Source organism: Phalacrocorax carbo, chromosome 4 (genome assembly GCF_963921805.1).
Source record: "Phalacrocorax carbo chromosome 4, bPhaCar2.1, whole genome shotgun sequence".
NCBI classification, from domain to species: Eukaryota; Metazoa; Chordata; class Aves; order Suliformes; family Phalacrocoracidae; genus Phalacrocorax; species Phalacrocorax carbo.
This window is the reverse complement of record NC_087516.1, coordinates 11,119,611-11,144,809: the sequence shown is the minus strand read 5'-3', so window position 1 is coordinate 11,144,809 and position 25,199 is coordinate 11,119,611. Positions and strand designations below refer to the sequence as shown.

At 38.2% G+C, this 25,199-nt stretch overlaps 1 protein-coding gene across 1 annotated transcript in view; it reads right to left on the bottom strand.

The window, feature by feature from the left end:
* Window positions 1-25,199, bottom strand: part of DOK7 (docking protein 7) — a 68,308-nt gene that overhangs the window by 4,000 nt on the left and 39,109 nt on the right. The window contains exons 8-10 of the mRNA XM_064449046.1: window positions 12,473-12,515; window positions 3,702-3,767; window positions 2,557-2,628 (exon numbers count right to left, since the gene is read on the bottom strand). Coding sequence (XP_064305116.1) covers window positions 2,557-2,628; window positions 3,702-3,767; window positions 12,473-12,515 — 181 coding nt within the window. The remainder of the gene's footprint in view (window positions 1-2,556; window positions 2,629-3,701; window positions 3,768-12,472; window positions 12,516-25,199) is intronic.

Genomic DNA, 25,199 nt, shown 5'->3' with positions numbered 1-25,199 from the left:
AGCAAGTGGAAGAGAAGCTTGAAGAGACATTAACAGCTTCCCTGTACTGAGTTGAAAAAGACAAGAATGATGCCAAGTAGGGACAGACCAGGTAATAAAATACTTCTACTGCAGGAAAAAAGTAGAAGATGAGACAGTGGGAAAGCCTTTCTAATAGTAAAGATCACAATAACGCTAGAGGAAATCCCTCAGAGGCTGAAGAATTTCTGCATCTAGAAATTTCTAAAAAAAGAACTAGACTAACAACCTACTAGGAAACAGTTTTCTATGACGTGATTCTGACTTAAAGACAACTTTTTTGTCTACTTGGTGAATTCTCATGACCTCTTCTAGCCCTACTTTCAATTGTTCTAATCTTATCAAAAGTGAAACTAAGACAGAAGGCAGCCTTCAACCCCTTCCTGACATCAGGCACCTACATCTAGTTTTTCAGTCCATGAATACCAAGGGACTTCCCAGAATTACCTGGGCTACAGGACCCAAATACAAACCTGTATTCTCTCTGTGGTTAGGCAAGGCTTTGAGGCACATTTTCATTGTCCTACTCAGCAGGCTAGTAATCACCTACCTGTCAGTCCAGTTGAAGTTCTTACCCTTAAACACCTTCTGGTGTTAAGTCAGTTTGGGACAGAGGAGTGCAGAGGAAAAATATGGTATCACTTTCAGGTTCTCCCTTCCCTGAAGTTCTCCCATTAAGACCTTCCTTGTCCCCACATAAAACTCATATCAAAACTTTGTTTGTCCAAATCACTGCTTTTATTTTCTGTCCATTCATACACTGATGAGATGTGAATGGAAAGGCAGTAGTCGATCAAGGCTTTTATAGCACAGGAGAGAATGACTTTTATATCCAACCAACAGCATATTGGACCATATTATGAATAGCAGAGATAACTCATATGAAGTCAGGCAACAGAATGAGTTGACAGAGGTAACAGCAGGTTTCAGGATAATGGAATTTCTCCAGGCTTAAGCTATGTAAATCAAAGGAGTCTACTATGCAGTCCAATATTCTAAAAGCCTGGAAAGTTTCTGACATATTTTCATACAGAAAACATAGGAACATCCATAAAGTAACAAAACATTTTTCTGACCATCAGACTTGAGGTTGTTCCAAAGGCAGGTGTTAGGAACAAAATGAAAAGAAAAAAAAATAAAAAAGAAGAAATTTCTATATCTTCATCAAACACCATTCTCAGAAATTATTCTCAATTATTCTGTCTAAAGTATTTCAAAGGAATTTGGCCTGACTGACAAAAGGGATTCAGCAGACCCATAACATTGAAAACCTACATCCCAAATAGTTAAAGTTGTAAGCAAATGACAGTCTTAAGGACTGATACAGAGTCATGCATAGCCATGAAGGAAAAGATAATTTTTAAAGTCTCTCTATACACCGTTAAAGTGATGTAGCAGGAGTTTAAGTGAAGTCTCCTCAAGGCTAGCTAGCATGGAAACTAGCAAACTTCTCTATAGAGATAAATAGTTGAAAGGTTTCAGGAAGCTGAATGCCATACCTGATGCAGACAAGCCAAGTGATTTTCCCAAGAACTAAAAAACCACACATATATTAATTGGTGGGACTTTGTGCAAGAAAGGCAAAATAAGCACACAGAACAAAGAAACGCCTGGTAACAATCAAATATTCTTGCTATAGTTTAACTCAAAGGAAAAAAAAAACAAACCAAGAACAAACTTGGGCAAACCAGAATGGAAGAAAAGGTAAAGTCTCCTGTTGTTTAGTATGTGCTGTCTTAACAGAAACTGCTTTCTTTGTAAACAGTAATACTTGGCTTTTCAGTTTTCCTTCAAATAAAAAAAAAAACCAAACCTCATTAGACACTAAAAACTGGCCTGTATTTGTTTGAAGAGAAAGGTTCATTTGAAAAGCATAAGAGAGTAAAAAGCTCCTACTAAGAAAACAAGGCACACACAGAGAGGCATGGACAAAGCCAGTGCTTTCAGCAGTCTGTTCTGGGTGGACAGAGGTAGAAGATGCTTACAAAGAGGGGTCAGGGGACCAGAATCTTACATCATTACAGAGGGGAATTTTGGGAGGAAAAAAAAGACCAAAATGCATGGTTGCAGCATTCTGAAAGAATTGTGATTGCATGAAGAGAAAGGGGGGGAAAGGTAGAAAGAAAAAAAGATAGCTAAGGAAATAACAGGAGAAGAGTAAAAGAGAAAACACAGTGGCACTGAAATGAAGGGGGAAAGAAAGGAAAAGATAGTATAATCAGTGGGAAGAAGGGAATTATATTTGAAACGTGTTTTGGCCTTTCTTTCAGCAAGTGTTAGTTATTTGTATTTTCTACCCTATGTAGGCGTCATTCTCAGAAACATGCAATAAATAATGCAGAAAGAAAACCAACACCATAAACACAGCCCCAAGATTAGTGTGTGTGTGCGTAAGCATGCATGTAAAGCTGACATGTTCAAAGGGCACCTTCTCAAAAATAAACATTTAGAAGAAATCACAACAAAAAAAGAAATGGGAAAAGAAACAGGAGATGTCAGTGTCCTCTAACACAACTGGCTCCAAAGATCGTTACTCACCAGGTTCCTCAGGGCTAGTAGGAGTTCCGGGTTCTGCAGGAAGCGGTAACATCTCATAACCACACTTAGGACCTAGAATACAGGAACACTGTCAGTGGCTTTGGATTAAGGAATTTGCACAATGAAAACAAAGCATATGATTTTCTGGTTTTGACTTGTAACCTTCTAATCTGAATAATCATACTGAATAATCTCATGAAGTAGAAACAGTGGTTAGCATTGACTTTTCTGTAGTGGTGATGTCAGCATTTTCTAATGAGCGTAACAACAAGGAAATAAACAGAACATTTTTACAAGTATTCACAAGCGAAGGCCACTGAAGTCAACAGTGTGTTTTGCTGTACATCAATGTGGGAGCAAAGCTGTGTTGAATGCATGAATCAGGGAGAAGTGCGTAGGTGATCTTGGGAGCATCTGGAAGACTCTTGTTAAAATTCCACCTCCAGCAAGATGGGTAACTTCTTGATTTCTGACAAAGCTCTGTAGAAGATGCTTAAACTAGCCCTTCCAAAGATAACTTTGCTTTCCAAGTGCAAATCATCATCTCTGCAAGAAGCCAGGTTGCTCATCATCACTGGTGCTTTCAGAGCACTAAGCTGAAAAAAGGATGCCCAGGTTCTCTCATGATCTCAGACTCCATCCCAGTTCAAACAAGGCAAGCTAAAAAGCTATGCCCATAGAATGAATATATTTGGATTAATTTTGAATGACAAACACCTATAGTTTTATATGCTGGTATTGTTTCTTTCTCTATTATTATGAAGAAGTTTCTTCAAATGCAGTGGGGGGGGGTTTTCCCCACCACATCATTGCTGGGGTAGGGGATTTCTCATGGCCTGAGGTGGAGTTTTTTTAGTGGGTGTCCTTTGTTAAAGTGCTGGCAGCATTTTACTGCTGTGAATAAGATTACTGCCTATGCTCTGACACTTATCTCATCTGTCACAGACTCTTCTAAACTTATCCCATCTGTCAATGCCTTTCTAACAAAAACCCTGCAAAGCAATAAACCCCCAAAAATATGTAAGTCTTAAATAGGGAATCAAGTAATACATTACCTTTAACATTTGTTGAAGTTTAAAATAATTTAAGTTTAAATTAATTTATATTTGCACACACACACGTACCTCATAACCACTTACACTTACCAGCCTGCAGACTGTGCCCTCTATGTACTTTCAAGGACCCAGAAGCTGCCATGACAGAAGCACCACCTGTTTTCAAAGAGAGATATTCACATTAAATCTAAATGCTTGTATTATCATTAAATATCTGCTGTGCATCAGCGTTTTTACTGGGTGATTCTGAAACATCAAGAAAAATTTCAATAAGGATTATAAGTCATTGTTCTTCATTTCAGCAATAGTCTTTTTTTTTTTTCCTAAATTCTTTATCCTGAGATTGTGGCACTATAATGTAATTTTGTTGTTTTCGTTCTTTAGAAAGAAAGGATGCCTTCTATAAAACCTCAGGGTACTGGCCTCCCTGTTTGTGGTGGGTACTACCTTACTGACAGAGAGAGTCGTCTTGAACTGAGAAGTAAAATGGCAATGAAAACTGAGTGGGAAGTTGCCTTTGCAATGCCAAAGTTTAAACTGTTCATCAAAATCTCATCAGACTGGATCTAAAACCTATTAAGTTAATGGGAAGAACTGTAACGCGCTTCAGTAGTCCACCATTCAGTTTTAGACTTGCATAAACTGGGGCAGGGTAGGCGAAGGATCTAGCTTCCATGGGGTCTGAATCCAGGTCGTAGCTGGTTCTTGTGAAGTACCGTTCCAAGTGTTACAGCCAGGAAAGCCTTCCTGAGGGCATGTGAGATGGCACAGCCCTAATCAGATCAGCAGGAAGCTGTCCCAGGTACAGTATTAGGTACTGAAGTTTGAGGAAACAGGAGCTAGCAACTCTGAAGCCTAGGGAGTGGTACGCATGCAGTGTGGTTTGTCTATGTGCACATATCCCTTTATTTAACCAGCAAACAAATCAGCATTATACCTACCCGTTTGGTTAGCGTTATCGCTATCCAGCCGTGAATGTCTTGTCTCTACTGCTGTCACTGTGGCCACCTTAATGAATATGAGTGGCATTTATGTCCTCACATAAATAATTTTGAGGGAACTTCTTGTGCAAGTAAATGGTCCTTAACAGAAACAGGGTGGGAGGCTGTGTTTATGAGTAACCCTGCCACCGGTGACAGGGCAGCGGAGCCGTGTGCTGCTGGGTGTTGGGGATCAGGTATAAAATTAACACTCTTCTAAACAGATGAGCACTGTCCGAGAAGGTGAGACACTTCTCTGCAAATTATTTTTAAAATAGTGTCCAAAAATTACTGTAAGTCTTACACAAAATGAAGAAAATCTATAAAATAAATGAAAGTCTCAAATACCTTAGACAACTGCATGACCTTGAAACCTAAAGAAAATGGCAATTTCTCCTTTTTCCCCTGTATAAAGTATACATTCATATATTTTTTCTAAATCTAATAATTACCCGTCTTATAAAATTATTCCTACACTTCTATAAAATAAGTCTAAATAAAACCCTCAGATTATTTCACTTAATGAGGACAGTGGATTAAAAAAATAATAAACACCTCTTTCAGAAGTGCACAACTAACCTAAAGCTTTTAGTTTTGTAGTCTTTCTGTACACAAAAGCATATATAGGGTAATCCAAAGCTAAAAACCCCCCACTTTTCAAGCATACCATACTGAGAAACTGATTTTGTATTTTAACAAATGAGATCAGGTTGTAGAACCTTTACACACACTGGTGAGGACTCAACCACTAAAAATGTTACTTGAAAATTTGTTTTTAACGAGACTGCTGGTAAAAAGAAATGCAAAAATACAACAGCCCTGGACTAGCTGATTTAGTTATATTTTAACTGTAATTAGTTTTCCTTTTTCTCATCTCAGAGCATCCTGCCTCTGCATTACTAAGGATATCAGAATAGGCTTTATGCAGCTGAAAGCCTTACCTTACTTTAAAGAAAGACTACAGCTTTATGCTAATTCAGCTTCATCACAAACCTAGCGTGGGGGGATTTTTTTTCTCCCTCAAAAACTTAATGTAATTCAGCAGAAACCATTCCAGAGCATACGTGGATTTTTAAGCAACATTTTTAGGATTCATGAAAAGCACACAGGACAGGAAAGGAGATTTAAAACAATAAGATATTCCAATCCATTTATGGTCAAGTTGAAGTTTTCCCATTTGGAGCTCGTTTAAAAGAACTACGTTAATGCTTCAGGATTTGACCTGTTGCATTTTCCTCATTTTCAAATCTGGCAACTAACAAATATTTACATAGCCAAATCTCTCATGGAATTTTTTTGAAGCTTTGAACTGCGTCGTATAAACACATGTCGACAGAGACCGACCTAGGTATTTTCTTCCTTCTTCTTTACAGCTACCATATAAACTGGTTTGTTTCTCATTTGTGAATCCTAGGATAAAACTTGCAGGAATGGAAAAAGCAAGTTAGCATGATAAATTTCTGAACATATAAAGCATCCAGCAGGAGACAGACACTCCCTTCCATCACTCTTTTCATCTTACAAGGGATTGTTAAGAATAACTTTTTCAGTTTCCCCTGCCATCCAGTTCTGTGTGGCTGACTCGCTCAAGTCTTTGTTAAAACTGAGTAGCTCATAAAGAGAGTTATTTCTGTTCTACTTTCCTCAATGTGCAAGAGGAAGAAGATATTAAAAATGTGACAAAATGAAAATATGCTGCAGAACATTTCACATTCCTACATACGATTAGGCTCAAATGTCTGATGTAGCTCAGTGAAGACAACCACTATTCGAAATATTTTTCTAACTTCATAGTCATTTCTTTATGCCCACTCTTCAAAAATAAGCACAGTTTACAGCACATGTGCTACAAGAAGACATGAAAAAAAATTAACAAATGAGAGGGAAGCTGGAACACATGTTATAAACTGAGCCCAGAGAGTTTACATTTTCAAATCCTGTCACCCATCATTACATGGCCGGTGAGTAGACACATGGAATACTACACTGCATTTACCAAGTCATCACTTCTTACTGCCCAGCCTCTACTTTGCCTTCACAGAGCAGGTCACAAACACTGCAGGTCTGGGCTAGTAAATTTGACTACTGGACAGAAGAAAAGACTATGTTCTACAATAAATCCTTGTTTCTTATTGAATTAAAACTACATTTATTACGAAGTACTTTGATCCACTCAGCCAAGCAACATTTCCATCTCCTCCTTTGAAAACAGATACCTTGCTTAAAAAAGAGCATCCAAAGCCTAGAGACACTGATTGACAGGAGAAATACTGCAAGTACACCAGAGGGTTTTTTCATGTAATGTAATAAAAGACTTCCTGGTGCTGTGTAATCGCCATATAACACTTCCAAGTTTGTTAGTCTTCAATTTTCAAAATTATTTTGTATATTTTCTGCTATACAAATGGCATTATCTGCAATACATAAAAGCTGATGGGGATGCTTAAAAATGCTTACTTGCTCTACAGATTTCACCGTAATCAGAAATGCCTCCTCTCTCTAACAATCAACTTCAGAAGTAGTAAAACCACTCAAAATTAGACATGCATTCAAGCACAGTGACTGTTCAAATATTGCTCCACAAAGATGCCTGCTTAGCGTGTCCGAAAGAATCACAGAGGATCTAACTACCTCATCTTCCCATGCTGTAGGACCACTCCCGCCCAGCCTCCCATCATTCAAAATGCAAAAGTGTTAAGCTAAAATCATTATCATTTTCCTGTACCAGGAAACCCAGTGTGTTTTTTTTGAAAAATATACCTTCAAAGATGCTTTACATACATTTGCTCCAAAAATCTTGATGCAGCTGAAGCTCAGGATCTACACTGGCCAAGAATGAAGTTCACATAATGAGTTTCGTTAATAAAGAAAAAAAAGCTGAAATAATCACTGTGTTTGCAAATAAGGTTTCTCACCTTTGTGTTCTAGAAGGCTGAGATATGTATTTTCCCCAGATTTCAGTTGTCAGGATAAGGCATAGGGGACAAATCAGGAATACTGAAAAGGCAGGACTATAAGGCCGCTGTGGCATGGACTTACCACTTTCTGTCACCCCTGAAGCAGGGAACAGGACCGTGCTGGACCTACTCAGCCCAGAGGATGAAGCAGCAGCATTTGGATCGTTCACTAGCATATGGTTTCACCACAGTGACTGTAGGAATTCAGAAAATCACCAAGGCCAAGGTTTAGCTTGTAAATGCAATATGTATTTTAATCAGCTTGCTTAAACCACTTTTTCTGAGCTCCTATTTTTCCTTCCTTACGGAATTATTTTGAGTGCACTTATAAAATAAAGCACAATCAAGAAGGAGCATGTCATATTATGTCAGGGGTTTATTAATCAATTTCTCATTATAATAAAGCTCTTCTATTGCAGTGTTTAGCCCTATGAGGTATGACATATTTACAGTGGACACTGTTCAGCACTCAGTCCTTTACTGGCTTAATAATATCATAACATACTTTGTCTTCCTACATCTGAAGAGCTGACAACACATTTCCTTAAAAAAAAATTGTGAATTATAAATTATTTTCAACCTAAGCAACAACAACCAACACAGTATGGCCCAGATTCTTCTTAGTTCCTTGAAAGCTGACTCCTAAGGTTGGAATAGAAGTATTGGGCTGCATAGGTTCTCAATAAAAATTTTTAAAATGCATTAAATAAAGCCTAATTTTCCATCATAAAAACTAAGCTGTCAGACAGCCGAGTTCATTTTCAGCACCCATCGCCTGTTATATACTTAATTTTATTCTTACTTTTTATGTCCCTATCTTGACTCCCTATCTACCTAAGAACAATTTTATAGAGATGCAATGTTTATAATCAGCACTCAGCTAATATTTCAGCTGAATTCCAATTCATGGCGTTGTTTTATGTTTATTCCTCAATTCATCCTCTCAGAACGTTTCCCATCAAACATTGTGTAGGCTTGGTATTACAAGCAAAGAGGCTGTCAGATAGCAAGAGTGTCTGTTGTGATGCTGATTAATTTGTTTCTATGGAAGATGGAAAAAATGGAACTGCACAGACAAAAATAAAAGACGAGAATTAAAAAGTCACAAAACTTAACAATACTAAAATATGCTGCTTCCACGAGAGGATTTTTGTTAACTTATTTTCCCATTCAGCTATTAATTTATTACAAAAATAAAAAATAATGTGCCTACAGCACAGAAGAATGGCGAGATCAGCCCTCCCAGTATAGTTGTTTAATTTGGGGGTTGAAATGCCCAAGGCTGGGTCTGGCTCCTGGGAATGCCTAGGAAATCAGCTTCCCTGTAGCTAATGTGAAGGGACAAAAGTTTCTGAAATATGGTGCACAAGGCCTGCCTGAAATGCCTTCTCTAGGGATTACAGAGGGACCCCAAGCACTTCTGCAACCCGTTCCAGCTCTCAATTTAGCTTCTCTAAATAGGAGTCTTGGAATTCAGACTGCTCAGTTCACTTGAAAGTGTTGGCAACCAAGGACAGAAGTAGTGGCACTTCCCCCCCCCCCCCCCCCCCCAAAAACAACCTCATGGTTTAAACATCACTGATAATACAGGAAAGCTGTGACTGGGTTCTACTCAACTGAGACAATCCAAATATTTTGGAGGAGACCATGAAGACTGGGCAGGAGGTTCCTACCTAAAGTGTTGCAATGAACTAGAGAGTAGCACAAGATTTAAGTAAAAGGCCTAAATTACAGTAAGAAACACCACAGCTATTAGGAAACACATTCTAAATGTAAGAATAACAAATGACTTCACATGATTTAAGGTGCATTAAGGATTCTCATTGCAGAACATGCTAAACACCTGTCAGACACACATAGAAATACACCCTAACCTCAGGGCAGAGGCTTGAGCTAGACAGCCCCTTCAGCCCTGTTTTTCCTACAATACTTTGATTTATAGTACCAAAAAGATAATCAAGATAATGACAAGCTCTTCAGCTCACCATTCTGTGAAGAAATGTGCTGTCTTTTGGTTCCACCTCTCAACACTGAACGTGCAGCTCATTCATGATCCCTTAATTCAAAACGCATAAGCAGCTCCTGAGAAAAGGACCTACATACATATCTCTGAAATTGCATTCACTAGATCATCCTACAGAATTTCTTAAGGATTCCTGAGAAACTCTGTGTAGGTCCCATGAGAACTTCTTAGACCAAATATATTAAACCTAGGTGCCTCCAGAATCCAGCAGCCTCAGAAATCAGGAAATCTGAATCACATTTTTGAACCTTTATACTGTCATGGTATTTTAAAGTCCATAATAACCAAAATGCCTGTCATTATAACTCAAGAGCAGGCATACTGACATCATACAACTCCAAAGAATGCCTTACCTTGATCTCTAGTACAAAGCTATGATAAAAAAATGCAAGCAATCTAATTCAGTCTTTCTAATCAATCTTTATGAAGTTATTTATAACAAAGGCAATCAAACTGTTTAAACCAGGATTAAATTATTCACCCCAACCTTGTTTTTTCCATCTAGTAATACAATTCAGAATTGTTGCCACTTTTACGAACACTTCAGCTTGCCAGAAGAATTAGACATATTTCTCTGAAGTTGCTGAGTCTATTGCTCAGCATATGTAACTAACAGTAGAAAGAGAATATCACCCACATCCAATATCAATAAAATGGAAAAATATTTAAACAATTGATCCTGACACTTTAATTCCATTTCTTGCTACAGAACTGAGGCATTCAAGAGCAAAAATATTGTACAGAACATGTGAGCACTGGAAGAAGTGGGTTTGCATTCACACAGTGTATTTGAATGAAAATACAATGCAATCCTTTCTGTGATAAAAAAGGAACGCGTTTATGACTAAGTGGACTAGCAAACACCATAACTGTGTGTGGGGTCATTGTACAATCATTCATGCTAGTAGAGGTCTCTTGCCATGTACATGTGCAAAACAGGTTTTCAAAGTAGTTACCTCAAATCAGTGTGCCCTTATGTTATCCTCAACAATGGATTAAAAAATCATAATAGAGGAACATAGAAAGGTTCTAATGCTGTTCCATTAGTCCAACAGAACTAACTGTTTGAGTGACTGCTCAGCACCCAGGGACCTTCAGTCAATGGCTCAGATTAAAGATCATGGAAGCAAAACATTCAAAGTACTATTTTGAAAGCTTTGTAATGCCAAGTTCAATTATACTTGAAATGTTCACTTATATTAAAGACAATACTTTAAAATGAAATTATCTGAGGATAATAAAATGCAAAGACACAGAAACATGGATTTCTTTTGTATTCAAAAAAATATTGTATTGTTGAAGAATGAAGTTCTGCAGGTATGTAATGAGAGCATTTGAGAGAGGAAGTCCCATAAAGGCAGCTAAAAACTTCAGTCACCGGTTCTAGTTGCTGTATTTGCCTAAAGCATTTATACTTATTCCGAAAAGTATTCAATTCTTTTCTTAAACCGTATTCTCCTAGTGTACCAGACATGATAACCCACCCACTCAAATTTCTTCAGTCTTGCGTCTTCCTTTTCTGTTGATCTAAAAATCTATTTCTACATTTTCAATTTTCTTAATGATAGGTTTTATCAAAACAGCTATCTGCTTCGTCTGCATGAATAGCCTGAGATTAAGTTTTGTCAGATACTGTTTGCATCCACAATTAATTTGCCACTGAAATTAATGAGAAATAGTATTGTGCCCACCACACCTACAGACCCACGTTCCCCTGTATTTACACACACTTTAATTGTAAGTGCTCTGCTTTCCTTGGGTTGATTAGAGGACTAGAAACCTGAGTACCAGCAGGAAAGACAAAATTAGAGTTAACGATCCAATTTGTGCTTCTACTTACACATTTATAAATCAAGAGTAATTCCACTGACTCGAGTGGAATAACTAGGAACAAGATCTGCTAAATGCTTCTGAATTTTCTCCTGCTAAGACAGACAAAGGAATAGAGTTACTTATGACCTTCTCCAGGCACACCTCCTGATCCTAGGTATCTTACTGGATTTGTTCACACAAGTATCAATCAGCTACACTTCTTTACATATTTGCCAGGGTTTTTAAAAGTAATATAGAAACCCAATCACAAAAAGCTGTTCTATGTCTATTGGAAGCAGGCAACCTGATAATTTAATGGATCTACTGAATTATCAGGTAAATAGTTTAAGGAATATGAAGATGTTTAAGATACTAAACAACAACTTTGCACAGATCTCTCAACGGAACAAGGTGGAGACAGTACACAAAATCAAATGCTCACAAAATGTTATCTTTGAAGGAAAATGATGATACGAAAGGTGCCAGACCAGTTTGGCTACGTCAAACAGAACTCTGGATGACCAACACATTCTACTGATAGGCAGATTTACAATGCAGACAGCCAGTGTGTTATCTGTGCCTAAATAATCTTTCCAGGCCAGATACTCAGCTTTCTCCCTTTCCTGATTTTGTCAGTCAGTCAGTAGTTCCACTGACATGAGAGAGGCATCTCCATGTTGCCTCTGGTAAGGAAGCATTCCTGTGTTTTTGTGTTATTTAGAAAACAAGGTATACTTACAGAACATATAAATCAGGTTTCCCCTTTGTGTTAATATAGCCTAAAAAGAACACTTTCTTGATATTCTTCTACCATGTAAGTAGAAAAAGCACTAAACTTTATATGGAAACTGACAACTTTGCACCTCTTTAGATTACAAAAGGAAAGGAAAAACAAACATATTAATCTTTGCAAAAATACTACAGATTTGTTTCATAATTGTCAGTCATTAACTGATCAGCAAAACCACACACAAATAGGATACCTCTCAATATAGTCTTTAGTTCTCCTTCCATAAATTTGTTTCTCTCATCACAATTTGGGAGTTAAGCATTATTCTTTAACAAAGCAAATAACTAAATGGCTTTTACCTGGTATAGCTGGTAAGACTCCAGACTGTAACATTGCTGTTCCCTAAAGAAAACAGAAAATTTCAGAATTAAAAATCTTTACAAGACATAGCAACTTTACAAAATTTTGGAAGAGTGGCAGAGAACTCACTTCACCATCACAAAAACTTAACACGTGATTTTAAAACCCAGAACAGACACAAAGGGTTCAGACCTAAAGGTGTCCAGACCATGCATAACTGGCAAAACCTTTGTGTCCCTTAGTAAAAGCTAACTAACTTGGCTTTGGGTGCTTTGCAACAACTGTAGCAGGCATGGTGAAGCTTAGCACTATTGAATCAGCCTTGAATTAAACAGCAAAAAGCAAGAAAATTTGATATTGTGAGGCAGATGAGACCAAGTTGGAGTAACATATGTAAATTAAGGCCATGCCTATATTTGCTTAAAATGGTAGGTGCTGCAAACAGATCGAAGCCTGGTGTGCTTCTGACTCAGCTCCATAAAACCAACATATTTTACCCTTGAATTCAGACTGCCTACAACTCCCACCTGTGACACCAGTCCTTCCAGAAAAGCTTTGTGCCACCTCAGATGCTTCACACTGCCCATACCATGTTGATACAATGGCAGCTAGGGCACATTAAAGCAGTCAGGCATAGAGTACCCATGCCCATCCACACTTAAGATTAAGCATTTTCCAACACATGTTTGCAGGCCAGGTTTCTCCCCAGCTATACTACGTCACCCAAAGCTCATCTGGAGGACACTGGCACTTCCATTTCCAGATGGTATCAAGGCTGCTCCTGCACTGCAACATCAAGGTAGGCTGTGAAGTCAGTCTGGTCTGTGCTACTGACCACCACTCTGCCAAAGAGATCTCTTTTATTTCTGTGACCTTGGCAAGAACAAGAATTCATCATCATGATCCATTCTTTTTGATAAATAACTGTGTATTCTGGACTTTGAAGTGGAAAACACTATCTACCTGTTAGAGCTGACCAAAACCACTGCTCAATTCCAAAGCAATAAAATTCCATTTTATATAGCACCTGACTAATCTTCTTCACCTAAATACACAGACTTGTGACCTCTGACAACTCTGTTTCCTACCCGTTCTTATAAAGTGGTGGCTTCTCAGACACACTCAAGACTTTACATGTATCTTCCCCCCTATACAGGCACTGTGTTGACTTCCCAAAATTTCTCAACAGAAAACAAAATAGATTATTTACTTATTATTCATTTAGAAGTTCAATTATACTAATTCCTGCAACATATTAAGGCAAATATGTTAAGATGTAAAGATCGTTATGTGTGACCGTCACAACAAACTGTCAGAGCTACCAACTAGATCCAACTTCAGTTAAAGTAGGTGGAAAGGCTTTTTTTGTTTGTTTGATGGACCTTGCAATGAACCAGAAAAAGATCAGAAAAGATTACACAGATTCTCTTTCAGCCAATAAAATATACATTAAAAGAGCTTAATTGGAACAACTGGGGTGGGGGAGTGGTGTAAGGATTTTTTTTAAATACAGTTTTGAAATCTGCAACACAGAACAACTTTCAACAGCGGAATAACACATGACATACAGGACATTTCTGCCTGATCCTATTGCAAGCATGGAATCTACAACTTCAGTATGTATTTGAGCTTTTATACCAGCTGAGTAGTTTGAGACACCGAATTTGGGCAACTGTTTAGAGTAGAAGTAGAAGGAAGGGGGAGGAAATCAGAAACATGGTCAAGACTTCATTTCTGAAACCGAAAAAATATCCCACACCATATCAGAAAAAGAGTATTTTATTAATTTAAACATAGTGGATCTTATCTGTTTCTATAGTTACTGTGTGCCACTACAGAAGTTGCTGCTTTCATCTGGGGAGTATGCAGAAGTATCTGCATAGATAAAGGACAGAGGACTTTGAAGTCCATTATGAGCAATATTCTGTATATCTAGGTAACACCACTTCTTAATTACAATAGAATTTCGATGAACTTTTTGTCACTGTTATTTACTGCAGACTTGAAAAATGCTTTCTTCCTGCCCCCAGTAACGTATTAGGGGTTTACTAATACAGAATACAAAAAAATAATTTCCCTGACTTTGGTTATATCTGTGGATGTGAAGCTGATTATGCTGCCTCTGAAGGCAGCATCTGCTAGCTTACTTAATAGAAAGTGGCAGACTGCAGTGTTGAAATGCATAAAAATCAAATCTTGATAATGAGAAAGGATCTCACAACTTTCTTGCTTTAAAAAATGGCAAATTAGATTAGATTATACTTAACAAAGAAAGGCAAGTATAAGTTAGATGTGTAAAATTACTTCAGATGTGGGACACTGATAAAATATTGAAATTATAGTGACTAGATGAAAGACAACAAATAACTAAAAGAATCAGAGCTGATTTGATTAAAAAAATGAGTCTGAGATAATAACAAAAATAAACCCAGCCTTTTGTTATCAAGTTATTTTTCCAGGCTATAAAGTTGTAGTCTTCATTTTCATTTCAATATATCACATTCTATTATTTCTGCTATTCTGAGGCCTCCTGCTGCAATCCTTTGTAAGAGAGAGACTTCATCAACTTACAGTGGCTACCGCTAAAGTGAGTCAGTAGCAAGAACTGTATCAGAGGCTTAAAACCTATCTTTTTTTATTTCTACAAAACTCAGGCAAAATATGCATTTGTCTGTAGGAGAACCTTTTTAAATTATTATGGCACAATGTACAAATGTAAGTGCATGGTTTTCAAATGCAAACTATAGTACATATCTCAACCTACCATACACTTAAACCAAAGAAGAAAAGGGACCTCAGTGAAACAATATGCTTTTGGTACGCCTGCTGTAATATTCAGACAATAACAAAGCAAGTGTCTTAACCTTGCATGTCTCAAAACATTGCTCATAAATATAAGTTAAATATCTTTCTAATGTAGATTCTTTTATCCGTGACCCACGAGCTGAGTGCTGAAGTATGTGATGCATGGCTGATAGTTCAAACAACCTCACCACTACAACACCCACAGTAAATGGATATGTACCACTTGTATATCACACATCATGAACTACATGTCCAGGGCTATTTTAACTCTGGTAGTGATCTGGCTTCTGTCAGATGACATTCATTTTTGATGTTCTGCTTCCAAATATCTTGGGTAGGGTTCAATGATAGATGTTAGGAGAACACACTAGTTTGATATGCTGGATCATTATTCATAGATTAGCTCTGTTGCCCAAACAGCTAAACAGAACGTAAGCCTTGGCATTTATTTCTGTGTGCAAATAATCATCAAAGTACATAAACTATTTTACAGCCAAAAAAGGATTTTTTTTTCCTTCCCTGTGTATATTTGGTATATCTTTGTCTTTCTCTTCCCTCCCCCCCCCTTTTCTTTTAAACTTTCATTGATCTTATTCTAAGTTTCGTTCACTTTAAATTTCATTAAATATATGATTTACCAGATCAGTTTTCACTGAAAAAAATTACCAGATATGAATACTGTCCCATATAAAAAACAGTATGCCTCCCTTTCCCTATATACTCAAATCACTTTCCATGGACTACTACCAAATCCTGCTCTGCTGCTGTTAAGAGGAGTTTTAGTCTTTGGGCACAAGATCAGCCCCAAAGTACAAATCTTCCAGTATAAGCTCCAAAGCAAGGAGCAAAGATGACTGTACTGCGTAATTTTCTATTGTTGGAATCAGATTGTCAGATTCATAGTGACAAGAGGCATCACAACTGCTTTGTAAGCTCATCTCTGTGGTGTGAAAAAAAGGAGCCACAATCTTATGTGTTAGATGGACAGAAAAAAATGAAGTAATATATTGTCTTAAGACTAATCCCTCCCATTACTGGCTCTAAGGGTAGGAACTGATAGAAAACTGTTTCATATAAAACATGTATTTTTAAAGAACCATTTTTATTTCATAGTTTTCCTCCTAAAAAGGAGGAAACCACACTTCCAAGAAAAAGTAGATCAGCCTCTGTAGATCGTGTTGCTGAGCTGGGCTCCATCATCACTGGCAAGAGGAATGAAATGCCATTTGCCTGATAACTGTCAACATTTCAGACACACCTCATCAGTCACAGCTTACGTCATTCCCTTTGGGTATCTTTAGAAATAAAGCTTTTCTTTCAGCTCATCTAAGTTGGGCAGCTTTTTATAGGTCCATTGTTCTGAACCTAGTAAGAGTTAAACTTCTCAGCACAGGAAACGCATGGACCTATTGGAGCAGGCCCAAAGGAGGCCACAAAAATGATCCGAGGGCTGGAGCACCTCTCCTATGAAGAATGGGTGAGAGAGTTGGGGTTGTTCAGCCTGGAGAAGAGAAGGCTGCAGGGAGACCTTATTGTGGCCTTTCAGTACTTAAAGGGGGCTTATAGGAAAGGTGGGGACAGACTTTTTAGCAGGGCCTGTTGTGATAGGACAAGGGGTAATGGTTTTAAGCTAAAAGAGGGTAGGTTTACACTAGATATAAAAAAGACATTTTTTTATGATGAGGGTCGTGAAGCTCTGGAACATGTCGCGCAGAGAGGTGGTTGATGCCCCATCCCTGGAAACATTTGAGGTCAGGCTGGGTTGGGCTCTGGGCACCTGACCTAGTTAAAGATGTCACTGCTCATTACAGGGCAGGGAGTGGGTTGGACTAAATGACCTTAAAGGTCCCTTCCAAGCCAAACCATTCTATGATTTTTAGGTGTCATTTGCTTTAGTCTAAGCACATGCATGAAGTTTTGCCCCAGTCTGGGTTCTCAGACTGGAAGAAGAAAGGCTCAACATAAATGTGAGGCTCCCAGATTGTTCTTGTTATGAAGGAAGAATTTAATATTCAACAGTAACAGAAGCAACTATTTGCACAGTGATGTTTTTATTGAGCACATACCAAAAATGCACTCATAAACAGAGAGGATACACTGCAACAATCGTCAGCTACTTAATTTTCACAGAGAATAAAATCTAGATTTTTTTTTTTCTCCTCTCCCTTCCTTTATTTTAAAGCTATTGTGCAGTATCAAGACTGTGCAAAATATCCAGTTTTTCAAGAGAAAACCATCAAAATCATGACTTAAAATCCAAAGGATGGTCCCTGAAATGCAGAAACTGTTCTCTAAAGATGAACAAACACCCTCATTCCTGCTGTATATAGCTGGTGGCCCTTCATCCTAATCTCTGTGACTGCTTCACGTAGTTTATATGTAGAGGGAGGCAACAGATTACAGTTACATTATATAGTTTATGACAATAGTATCTTGAACTGTCAGCAACTTCACAAAGGAGCAAAGGACACAAGAAGTTTTGAATGAAGATTTTGAAATTAGCGTCACAAAAACAGAGAAGTGACAATTGGTTTTAGAAAATGGAAAAGAAAAAACCTTGAACATGCCTGAAGTTCTGCAAAGCACAGATATTTCAGCAAAAAGAAGCCAGTCCCTAATGAAACTGACAGTTAAGATATTTTCCTCATGAGGATTAAAAAATGATGATTTATTCTTGGAGCAAATCAAGAGAAAACTTTAAAGCTGGAATGCTTAGGCTGCCACAGGAAAAAAATAGTTCCCAGAAAAGGTCAATAAATACAGACAAATGGAGCAACCTTTAAAGGTCATCTGCATTGATGGACTGTTTCACAATGCCCAGCAGCTGATCAGGTTCTGAACAAAAGACACAAAACTATTAAACTCTATGATCCTTCGTAACAACTCCAAATGAAACAGAAACTCCTGTCCATGGCATGCTTCAGGTGCAGGGCTCCAATTTCAGCCACAAACTTCTGATTACTCAGCTTCATCTGTCACAAGCCAACTGTTGGCTTACAGAAAGATTGCTGAAGTCAGTTCAGAAACATCTCAGTTTGCTCCGCCAAGCCCCAAACATCAGCTATTTTCTGAAGCATGAAGCTGGCAATTTCAGTGGCACTGGCAAGCCGTGCTCTGTGTCACATAAAACCTGTGGGATAACCGCAGCTCAACTCATCTACAAGTTACAGGTGTTGTTTAAACAACAAGAGATGAGCAAGAATGAAAAGTATTGTTTTGCTCTAGTCCAGATTTGTGTACCCATCTTCTCTCTCTCATGTTTTTAGAGAGGAACTCTTCAGGTGTGATTTTGATATGTTTCTGTTGAGAGGGGTCTTCTGCTTCTTGCTGTGGGCTTCCCAGCTGCCCGCAGCCACAAGCTGTTTGTCACCCAATCCAGAATACAACCACTGGCAGCAGAATATGACCACTAGCTCTGAAAACAGCATGCCTTCCCTTTAGCATACTCTGAAACTGTCACCTCAAGGCAGAGGAAGAAAAGCTGAGCTGAGTCCTCTGCCACGGCTGCCACAAAAGCTAGTACCTGGCTCCAGCTGCCCAGCCTCCACCCTGAGATAAAAGCCACCTCCAGCTGCCAGCTAGCAGCAACAGCCCTGAAATTCAGATGGTAGGAGTCTGGGTTACAAATGCTGAAGGGTCAAATTTCAAGTTCTGCTACTGATAATATATGGGCATGGGGAAGCTGACACAGCAACACAGAACATGATTTGCTCGTCTTTTGCTTTTCAAAACCAGACCAGAATTTCTACATACCAAAGAGTCACACTAGAAGTGTGCTGAACAACTGGACTGTAATGCAATTACATGGTCACACAGCATTTTTTCCATGGGACATCAACCTCATTCCCTGCATGAGAGGGACACATGTGTGGGTAAAATCAAAATGGCATGAGCAACTGTAAATCTGTCAATTCCTTAATAGTGAAGGGCTTAACTTTTCAACCTAAATAACATCCTTTTAACATCACACACATATCTCATTATGTATAAAAGTATTCAGACAGAATTCTAGAGGAAACAGCTATGCAATTCCATCCAATACATATAAAATAACTGGTATAAACACATCAGTGAAGTTTGTGTCTGTTTCCAGGCACTACTACAAGTCAACCTTGTATATATCTAGGCTAGACAAAAAACAAAGTCAAGAGAACATACAGCTGCCCCAAAGCAGTAACACTCACCCCAAGCACATAGCAAAGCCTGAAGGCATGCAACACCAAACCATCACAAACTGCCCTAACACCAATAGCTTATGGTTACAGAGAAATGCCCAAAACCACTACAGCTTAAGAAACATAAATAAAATAAAGACACTCTGCCACCTCGCTCAAATACAGATTTCAGTTCTGTCTTACTTTTTTGGACTAGTTTCATGAGGTTTGAGTTTCTCACAGTTCTTCAAAAAAATTAGTATGATGGTTCCAGATCAAACACAATTACTAAATACTTTTGTGAATTTGAGAATCTGTCCTCCTTAACCACAGGTAAAAATCAGAAGCACTGATTTCTGTACAGGTAGAAGCACTTCATTCTTTCATGAAGGTTTTGTAAGGACAGATACAGTGACAAGCTGCAGAGAGATACTGCAGTAGCAAACCCTCTAGGTACATCTATATAAGCAACTCAAATGAAAAGGTGAACACTAACGGTTATGAATATTACTGAACAGATTAACTCATCTAAGCTTCCTGACAGACCTCATACCACAAAGACATTAGAGTATGATCAGAACATTTTTCACTCCAGTTCATGGTACAGGAGGTCTTTCACAGCAGGAACCATGACTGCGCTGACGAATTCAGACAGCCAGAAGAAACAGCTAAGCCAGACATAGCAAATTGCCTCTGAGACCAATTTTAATTCAATGTATTTGATAAACATGGCCAGAATTTGTGCAGAAATCAGAAGGCAGGAACTAAAAACAATTCTTCATGAAAAATAAAACCACCATGCGCAAATGTCATAGGGTATAGTCATCAAACATGACAACTAGGGCATAGCATCTCGCGACTTCAGAGCACAGAACCCTGAACAAACACACCTGTTAACTCATGCTAGATACATAATAAAACTTATTTACATCAGCCTTCACTGCCTATCTTTCACTAGTCTATCTCATAGCAATCGTTCTACCATTCAGGCCATTAAAGACTCCTTACGCAATTGCCATTAAAATAAATAATCAAATATACTCATCTCAGAAACGATAACTTCTTTTTCTCCAACTGTGAGATTCCTCTTCAGAAATATTCAGGTCTAAGATCCAAGGCAGATATCCCTGATATCATCTGAAGTTCAGCATATCATATACTCTTAGGGCCAAAATAAAGATGGCCAATTCCTCTGGGTAATACGAATCAGCTACATTGTGCCCCCCTGACTCCTCATGATTTACAGTAGCAGAAGATCTGTTCCAGAATTTTATGAGAAGGAACTCTTTTTCATTTAAGCATAAGACACCCAGCAGATTTTCTAATTCATGATAGTGTTGTCAACTTCTTAGAGACTATTTCATAGCAACATTACACTCCCTTTTCCCCTTTTCAGAGCCTTGTTCAGCTAGGCTCCTGTTAGTTAAACCACCTCTCCTAAGGTACATACAGAAACTCCTGCTGTAATACTTCAGCAAGAGAGTTCAAACACAAATTTGTCCTGACTGTTGAAGGTTCAGCAGTGCACCCACAGCACTGCTTTAACCATTCACATTTTCGCAGGTGAACATGAGCACTGTTATTCAGCATGCAGCTGAATAATACTGCATACAGCAGCTTTAGCCATGCAAAAAGACAGGATGTGTTTCTGTTTTAGAAGTGGTAAGGCCTTTATGAATAGATAGATGTTTATATACAATGTAAATCAACATTAACTATAATAGGTTATATTTTTGTATTCTTATAGAAAGACAGTAAAATTGCAGGCATCTGTGCCTACAGCTGTATTTTAACATGAAAGGAGGTTATTTTAAACTGAATTCAGTTCTGATAACGGGGGGGGGAACATCTGTCCTGTTTACACAAAAAAATATATAATTTTCTTTTTTTTTTTTTAAATAGAGACTGGGACTTCTAAAGTCCTATCAAGTGCAATGGAAACAAAGTAATGTACACAAAGTCAGAGAGGCTTCAGTTCCATGTATTCTGGTTTATATTCCAATTTCCAACAGGGGGTAGCATTACACTACTACAAGAACATTTGATATTTAAAATACACTCAGTTTCCCCTCATTTGCTAATCTGAGCTTCCTTGTACAATAGGTCTGTTAATTTCCACTCATTCTGCACTAAGTGAAAAGCACTCAGGGCAAAGACTTCAGCAATACTCTACCACTGAAAATAAGGCTCAGGTGGGGCAAAACCAGGTATGAATAACAGCAGATTTGAGGCTGTTGTGTAGACAATAAGCAGCGTGGTGTTCTCATCTCATTCTTGCTCAGCATGTAAAAGAATCAGGAGAGGCAAGGTGCACATAGGCTGGATGCAACACCTCACATGATCTCTTGTATTTTAAAGTTCACAAGACTAACTGTGCCACCACCGAGCATCTCAGTACTGCAGAAATACCCGTGAAATTAGGAGGGCTTGAGAAACGGGAAGTGGTGTTCTACGTTTTCTTAGAGTAGCACATACCAGTAGAAACAACAGAGTTCTGCTGCAGTAGGAGCATTACCCACCTCAAGGTTTTAAGAGTCAGTACAAAAGTACTGTTTAGCAGGAAGCTTGGAGAGACTGAAAATAAATGCATATGTTAATGATTGTCCTTTGAACACATGTAGTCAACAAAGGCATTCAGATACCCTTGCTCTCTTGATTGACAAAGGAGTGATTTATGGCAATTTACACCAGAAGAGACACTTAAGACAAAAGGTCCAATAATCCATGCATTTCTTGACACTGAGACATTCCTTCTCTGATGACGAAAGGGGATGAGTTTCAGCCAACATGCATAAGAGATATTATACACTTTTCAATGAAAAATAGCTCTTATGCCACTGTACTGAGCCGTATCCTAACTTATCACAACTATTCCTGTCAAAAAAGTTTCTGATTAACAGAAAACTGACTCCACCAATTATACAAAATTGCATAAAGTATTACTTTTACTCTAGTTCTCTGCTTGCAGAAAGACTTCAAATCTAAGTCATCTACTCATGAAGAAAAGGGTTGGTTTTGGGTTGGTTTGTTTTTTTTTGCAAATAAAGGATTTAACTACAACTCTACAGCTACAGTGACAAAAGTAAATAGAGAAGGGCTGAAATGTTAAAATATTTCAAAAGCCGGTGAAGTGAAATCTCAGATGTTAGAGACAAATTAAACCTAGCTCTACGAATTCTTAGAGATGGAGAGAGTTTGTTAAGCTGTAATTACCATTTTGAAACCTTCACCTAGGGACTGCCCTAAGAAAAGTCTGTTCCTTCTACTTCCCCCAAAGAGTGTCATTCCACAGTGAGAGCTTAGTTTGTGCTTGCACTAAAAATACACTTAGGCCTGTTTTGTAGGGGAATGGATCTATGCCAATTTACATTAGACTAGTTATTTGATTCCTTCCTTCCAGCCCATTCCACATGAAGAAAAGAATCCTTGTTATAACCTGTGCATCCTGCACCACACACAGAGAGAACTAGAGTGGGCTTAATTATGAGCCTATGAAGAATAAAAATGAAAGCCTTGCAATATCGTCTTCCCATTCATTTTCCTTCTTTTTCAAATTCACATATACAGCTAAAGTTAGTCAATTTCTCCCAGAAAAAAAAAAAAATCAATAATCATCATTAGAAAGAAATGGATGGAACTAGAAGGACAAATAAGGGAGAGAAAGCTCAAAATAGTAAGATTAAGAAAAGTGTTTTCCTTTATCCTCAACCCATCACTGAAATTATGGTTTGTCAAAGGTAATGAAACTATAATTAAGCTGCACATCTTCAAAGGATACAGACACTTAACTATGCATGGGGGCTGCTCACAGGCTTCTCCTATACCAGAGAGCATTGCTATGAATTATTAGGTATAATTATTTCTGTAGTTTTCCAAAGCTTTCTATAGCAGTTATCTCCATAGCACATGTGTTCTGCTTGACTTTGTATCTCAAGGAATGAGATGAATTGGCAAACCTCATTTGGAAATGTTTTCCTAGTGCTACAGAGGATTCAAGTATACAGTTACTAGCCCTGATATAGCCCACTTAACACTTCTGTGTCCTTGTAATAAAACAGATCTGGAAAAGGTTTATATTTCCTTAATATTTTCCAGGCTCAAATTTCTTGTACATTCAAAATTGCTTCCAATCAGCATTGAATTAGCAGAAGATTCCACAGAATCCAGACTGCTGCAGAGGATGTGGCTAGGGAAGAGGGAATACAGCCAGAGTTCATGTTCAACTGATTCCCAGCTGTTGAAACAGTCATTTCAGTTGATTGACAGCTGGCTGCTGCAGTTTATACTGTGAATAGCCCAATATCCTCATGTGACAAGACTAGGAGCACAAAGCCAGCTTTAAAGCTCCTTTACCATCTCATCTTTGGACTTGTGTGGGACTGAACTGCTTCAGAGACTTGAGGACTGCTTTCTTTCATCTACCCCGCTTTAGGAGAGGAAGCATGAAAATACATAAAAGATAATGCCCAGGAAGACATACAAACTGAGCTTATATGCAGTAAAGGCACTTTACTGCAGCCTAGAATCTGTAAGACTCTGGTACTCACTCACCCCATCCTGGCTGTCATTTATCACATAGATAACTTTAACAGTCACTTGTTTTGATCTTAACAACCCCATCCCGCCTGAGGAAGCTCAGTCAACTTTTACATACACACACAAATTACATGTTGTTACAGACATATTAAAGCATCAAACTTCACTGGCACTGAAGCAGAGGGAATGGAAAAGCAACAGTAGCTCCACATAACATTTTTAACCACACATCTGCCCTACACCCATGGGTCAAGTTACTCCCTGAAGCAAGTTAGAGGTTTTCAAAGGACCCTTCAACAGTCAACAGGCTACTATGCTAGCAAGGATGACCAAAATACAGGGAGGTCCTTCCTTCCACAATTTAGGAATGGAACAGAAATACAGTTGCTGTTTGCAACTAGTAAAAAGTGGAGTAAGGAGCATTTTTTACACCATAAAAAAGATTTGCTCAGTTGCTCATGCAAGGGAACTTTAAGGTTTCATTGTGATACCGTGATTCTGACTCAGAGTTCCTACACTTTAAGCTGAGTTAGCCAGCACCAAAGAAACTTAACAGTAACTATCTACTTACTTAAGGTGGGACAACTGACTATCTGGAATACTTAATTGCAGATCCTCAGCAGCTTGAACTGCTCTAGAAGTTCACTGTCATCATCTGCTCTCACACCTCTTACTGGGGAAGAGGTCAGAGTTTTACCTAATCCCTATTCAGGCACAAGAGTTTTTGACCTTAAAAAAAAAAAATCATTGCATCAAAAAAATTTGCAAAATTAGATTTGATGCAGTATGCCTTTCCATAAGAATTTAAGAAAAGAATGCATGAAAAAACCATAATGCAAGTGTTTTTCTTTTCTTCTTCAGTTGTAACAACTTGGCTTGAATTTCAGTCATATCCTGAAGCACGTTCTTGATATCTTGGTCCTTTCTAAATGCTAATAACTTGCTCAGCCCTCTGGCTAATCCCATGCTTAGGAAGAATGGATTTTCAACTGCCGTGTCCTCAGCTGTAGACTTTCTGAGTCCACTGAGTGCACAGGTTCCTGCATTAATAACTTCTTTACAGTAACTCTGCAGTTCTTGAAAGACACCATTCTTCAAGCTCAATTTCATGCAAAAAAAAACCCAACCAAACTTATGTTGGAATAATGTATTCAGTGCCACTGCTCTGTGATCCTTCATTAAGCAGAAAGTGGCTTTGAACTGTTTGTTGAAGTTATAAAAATTAGCGAGA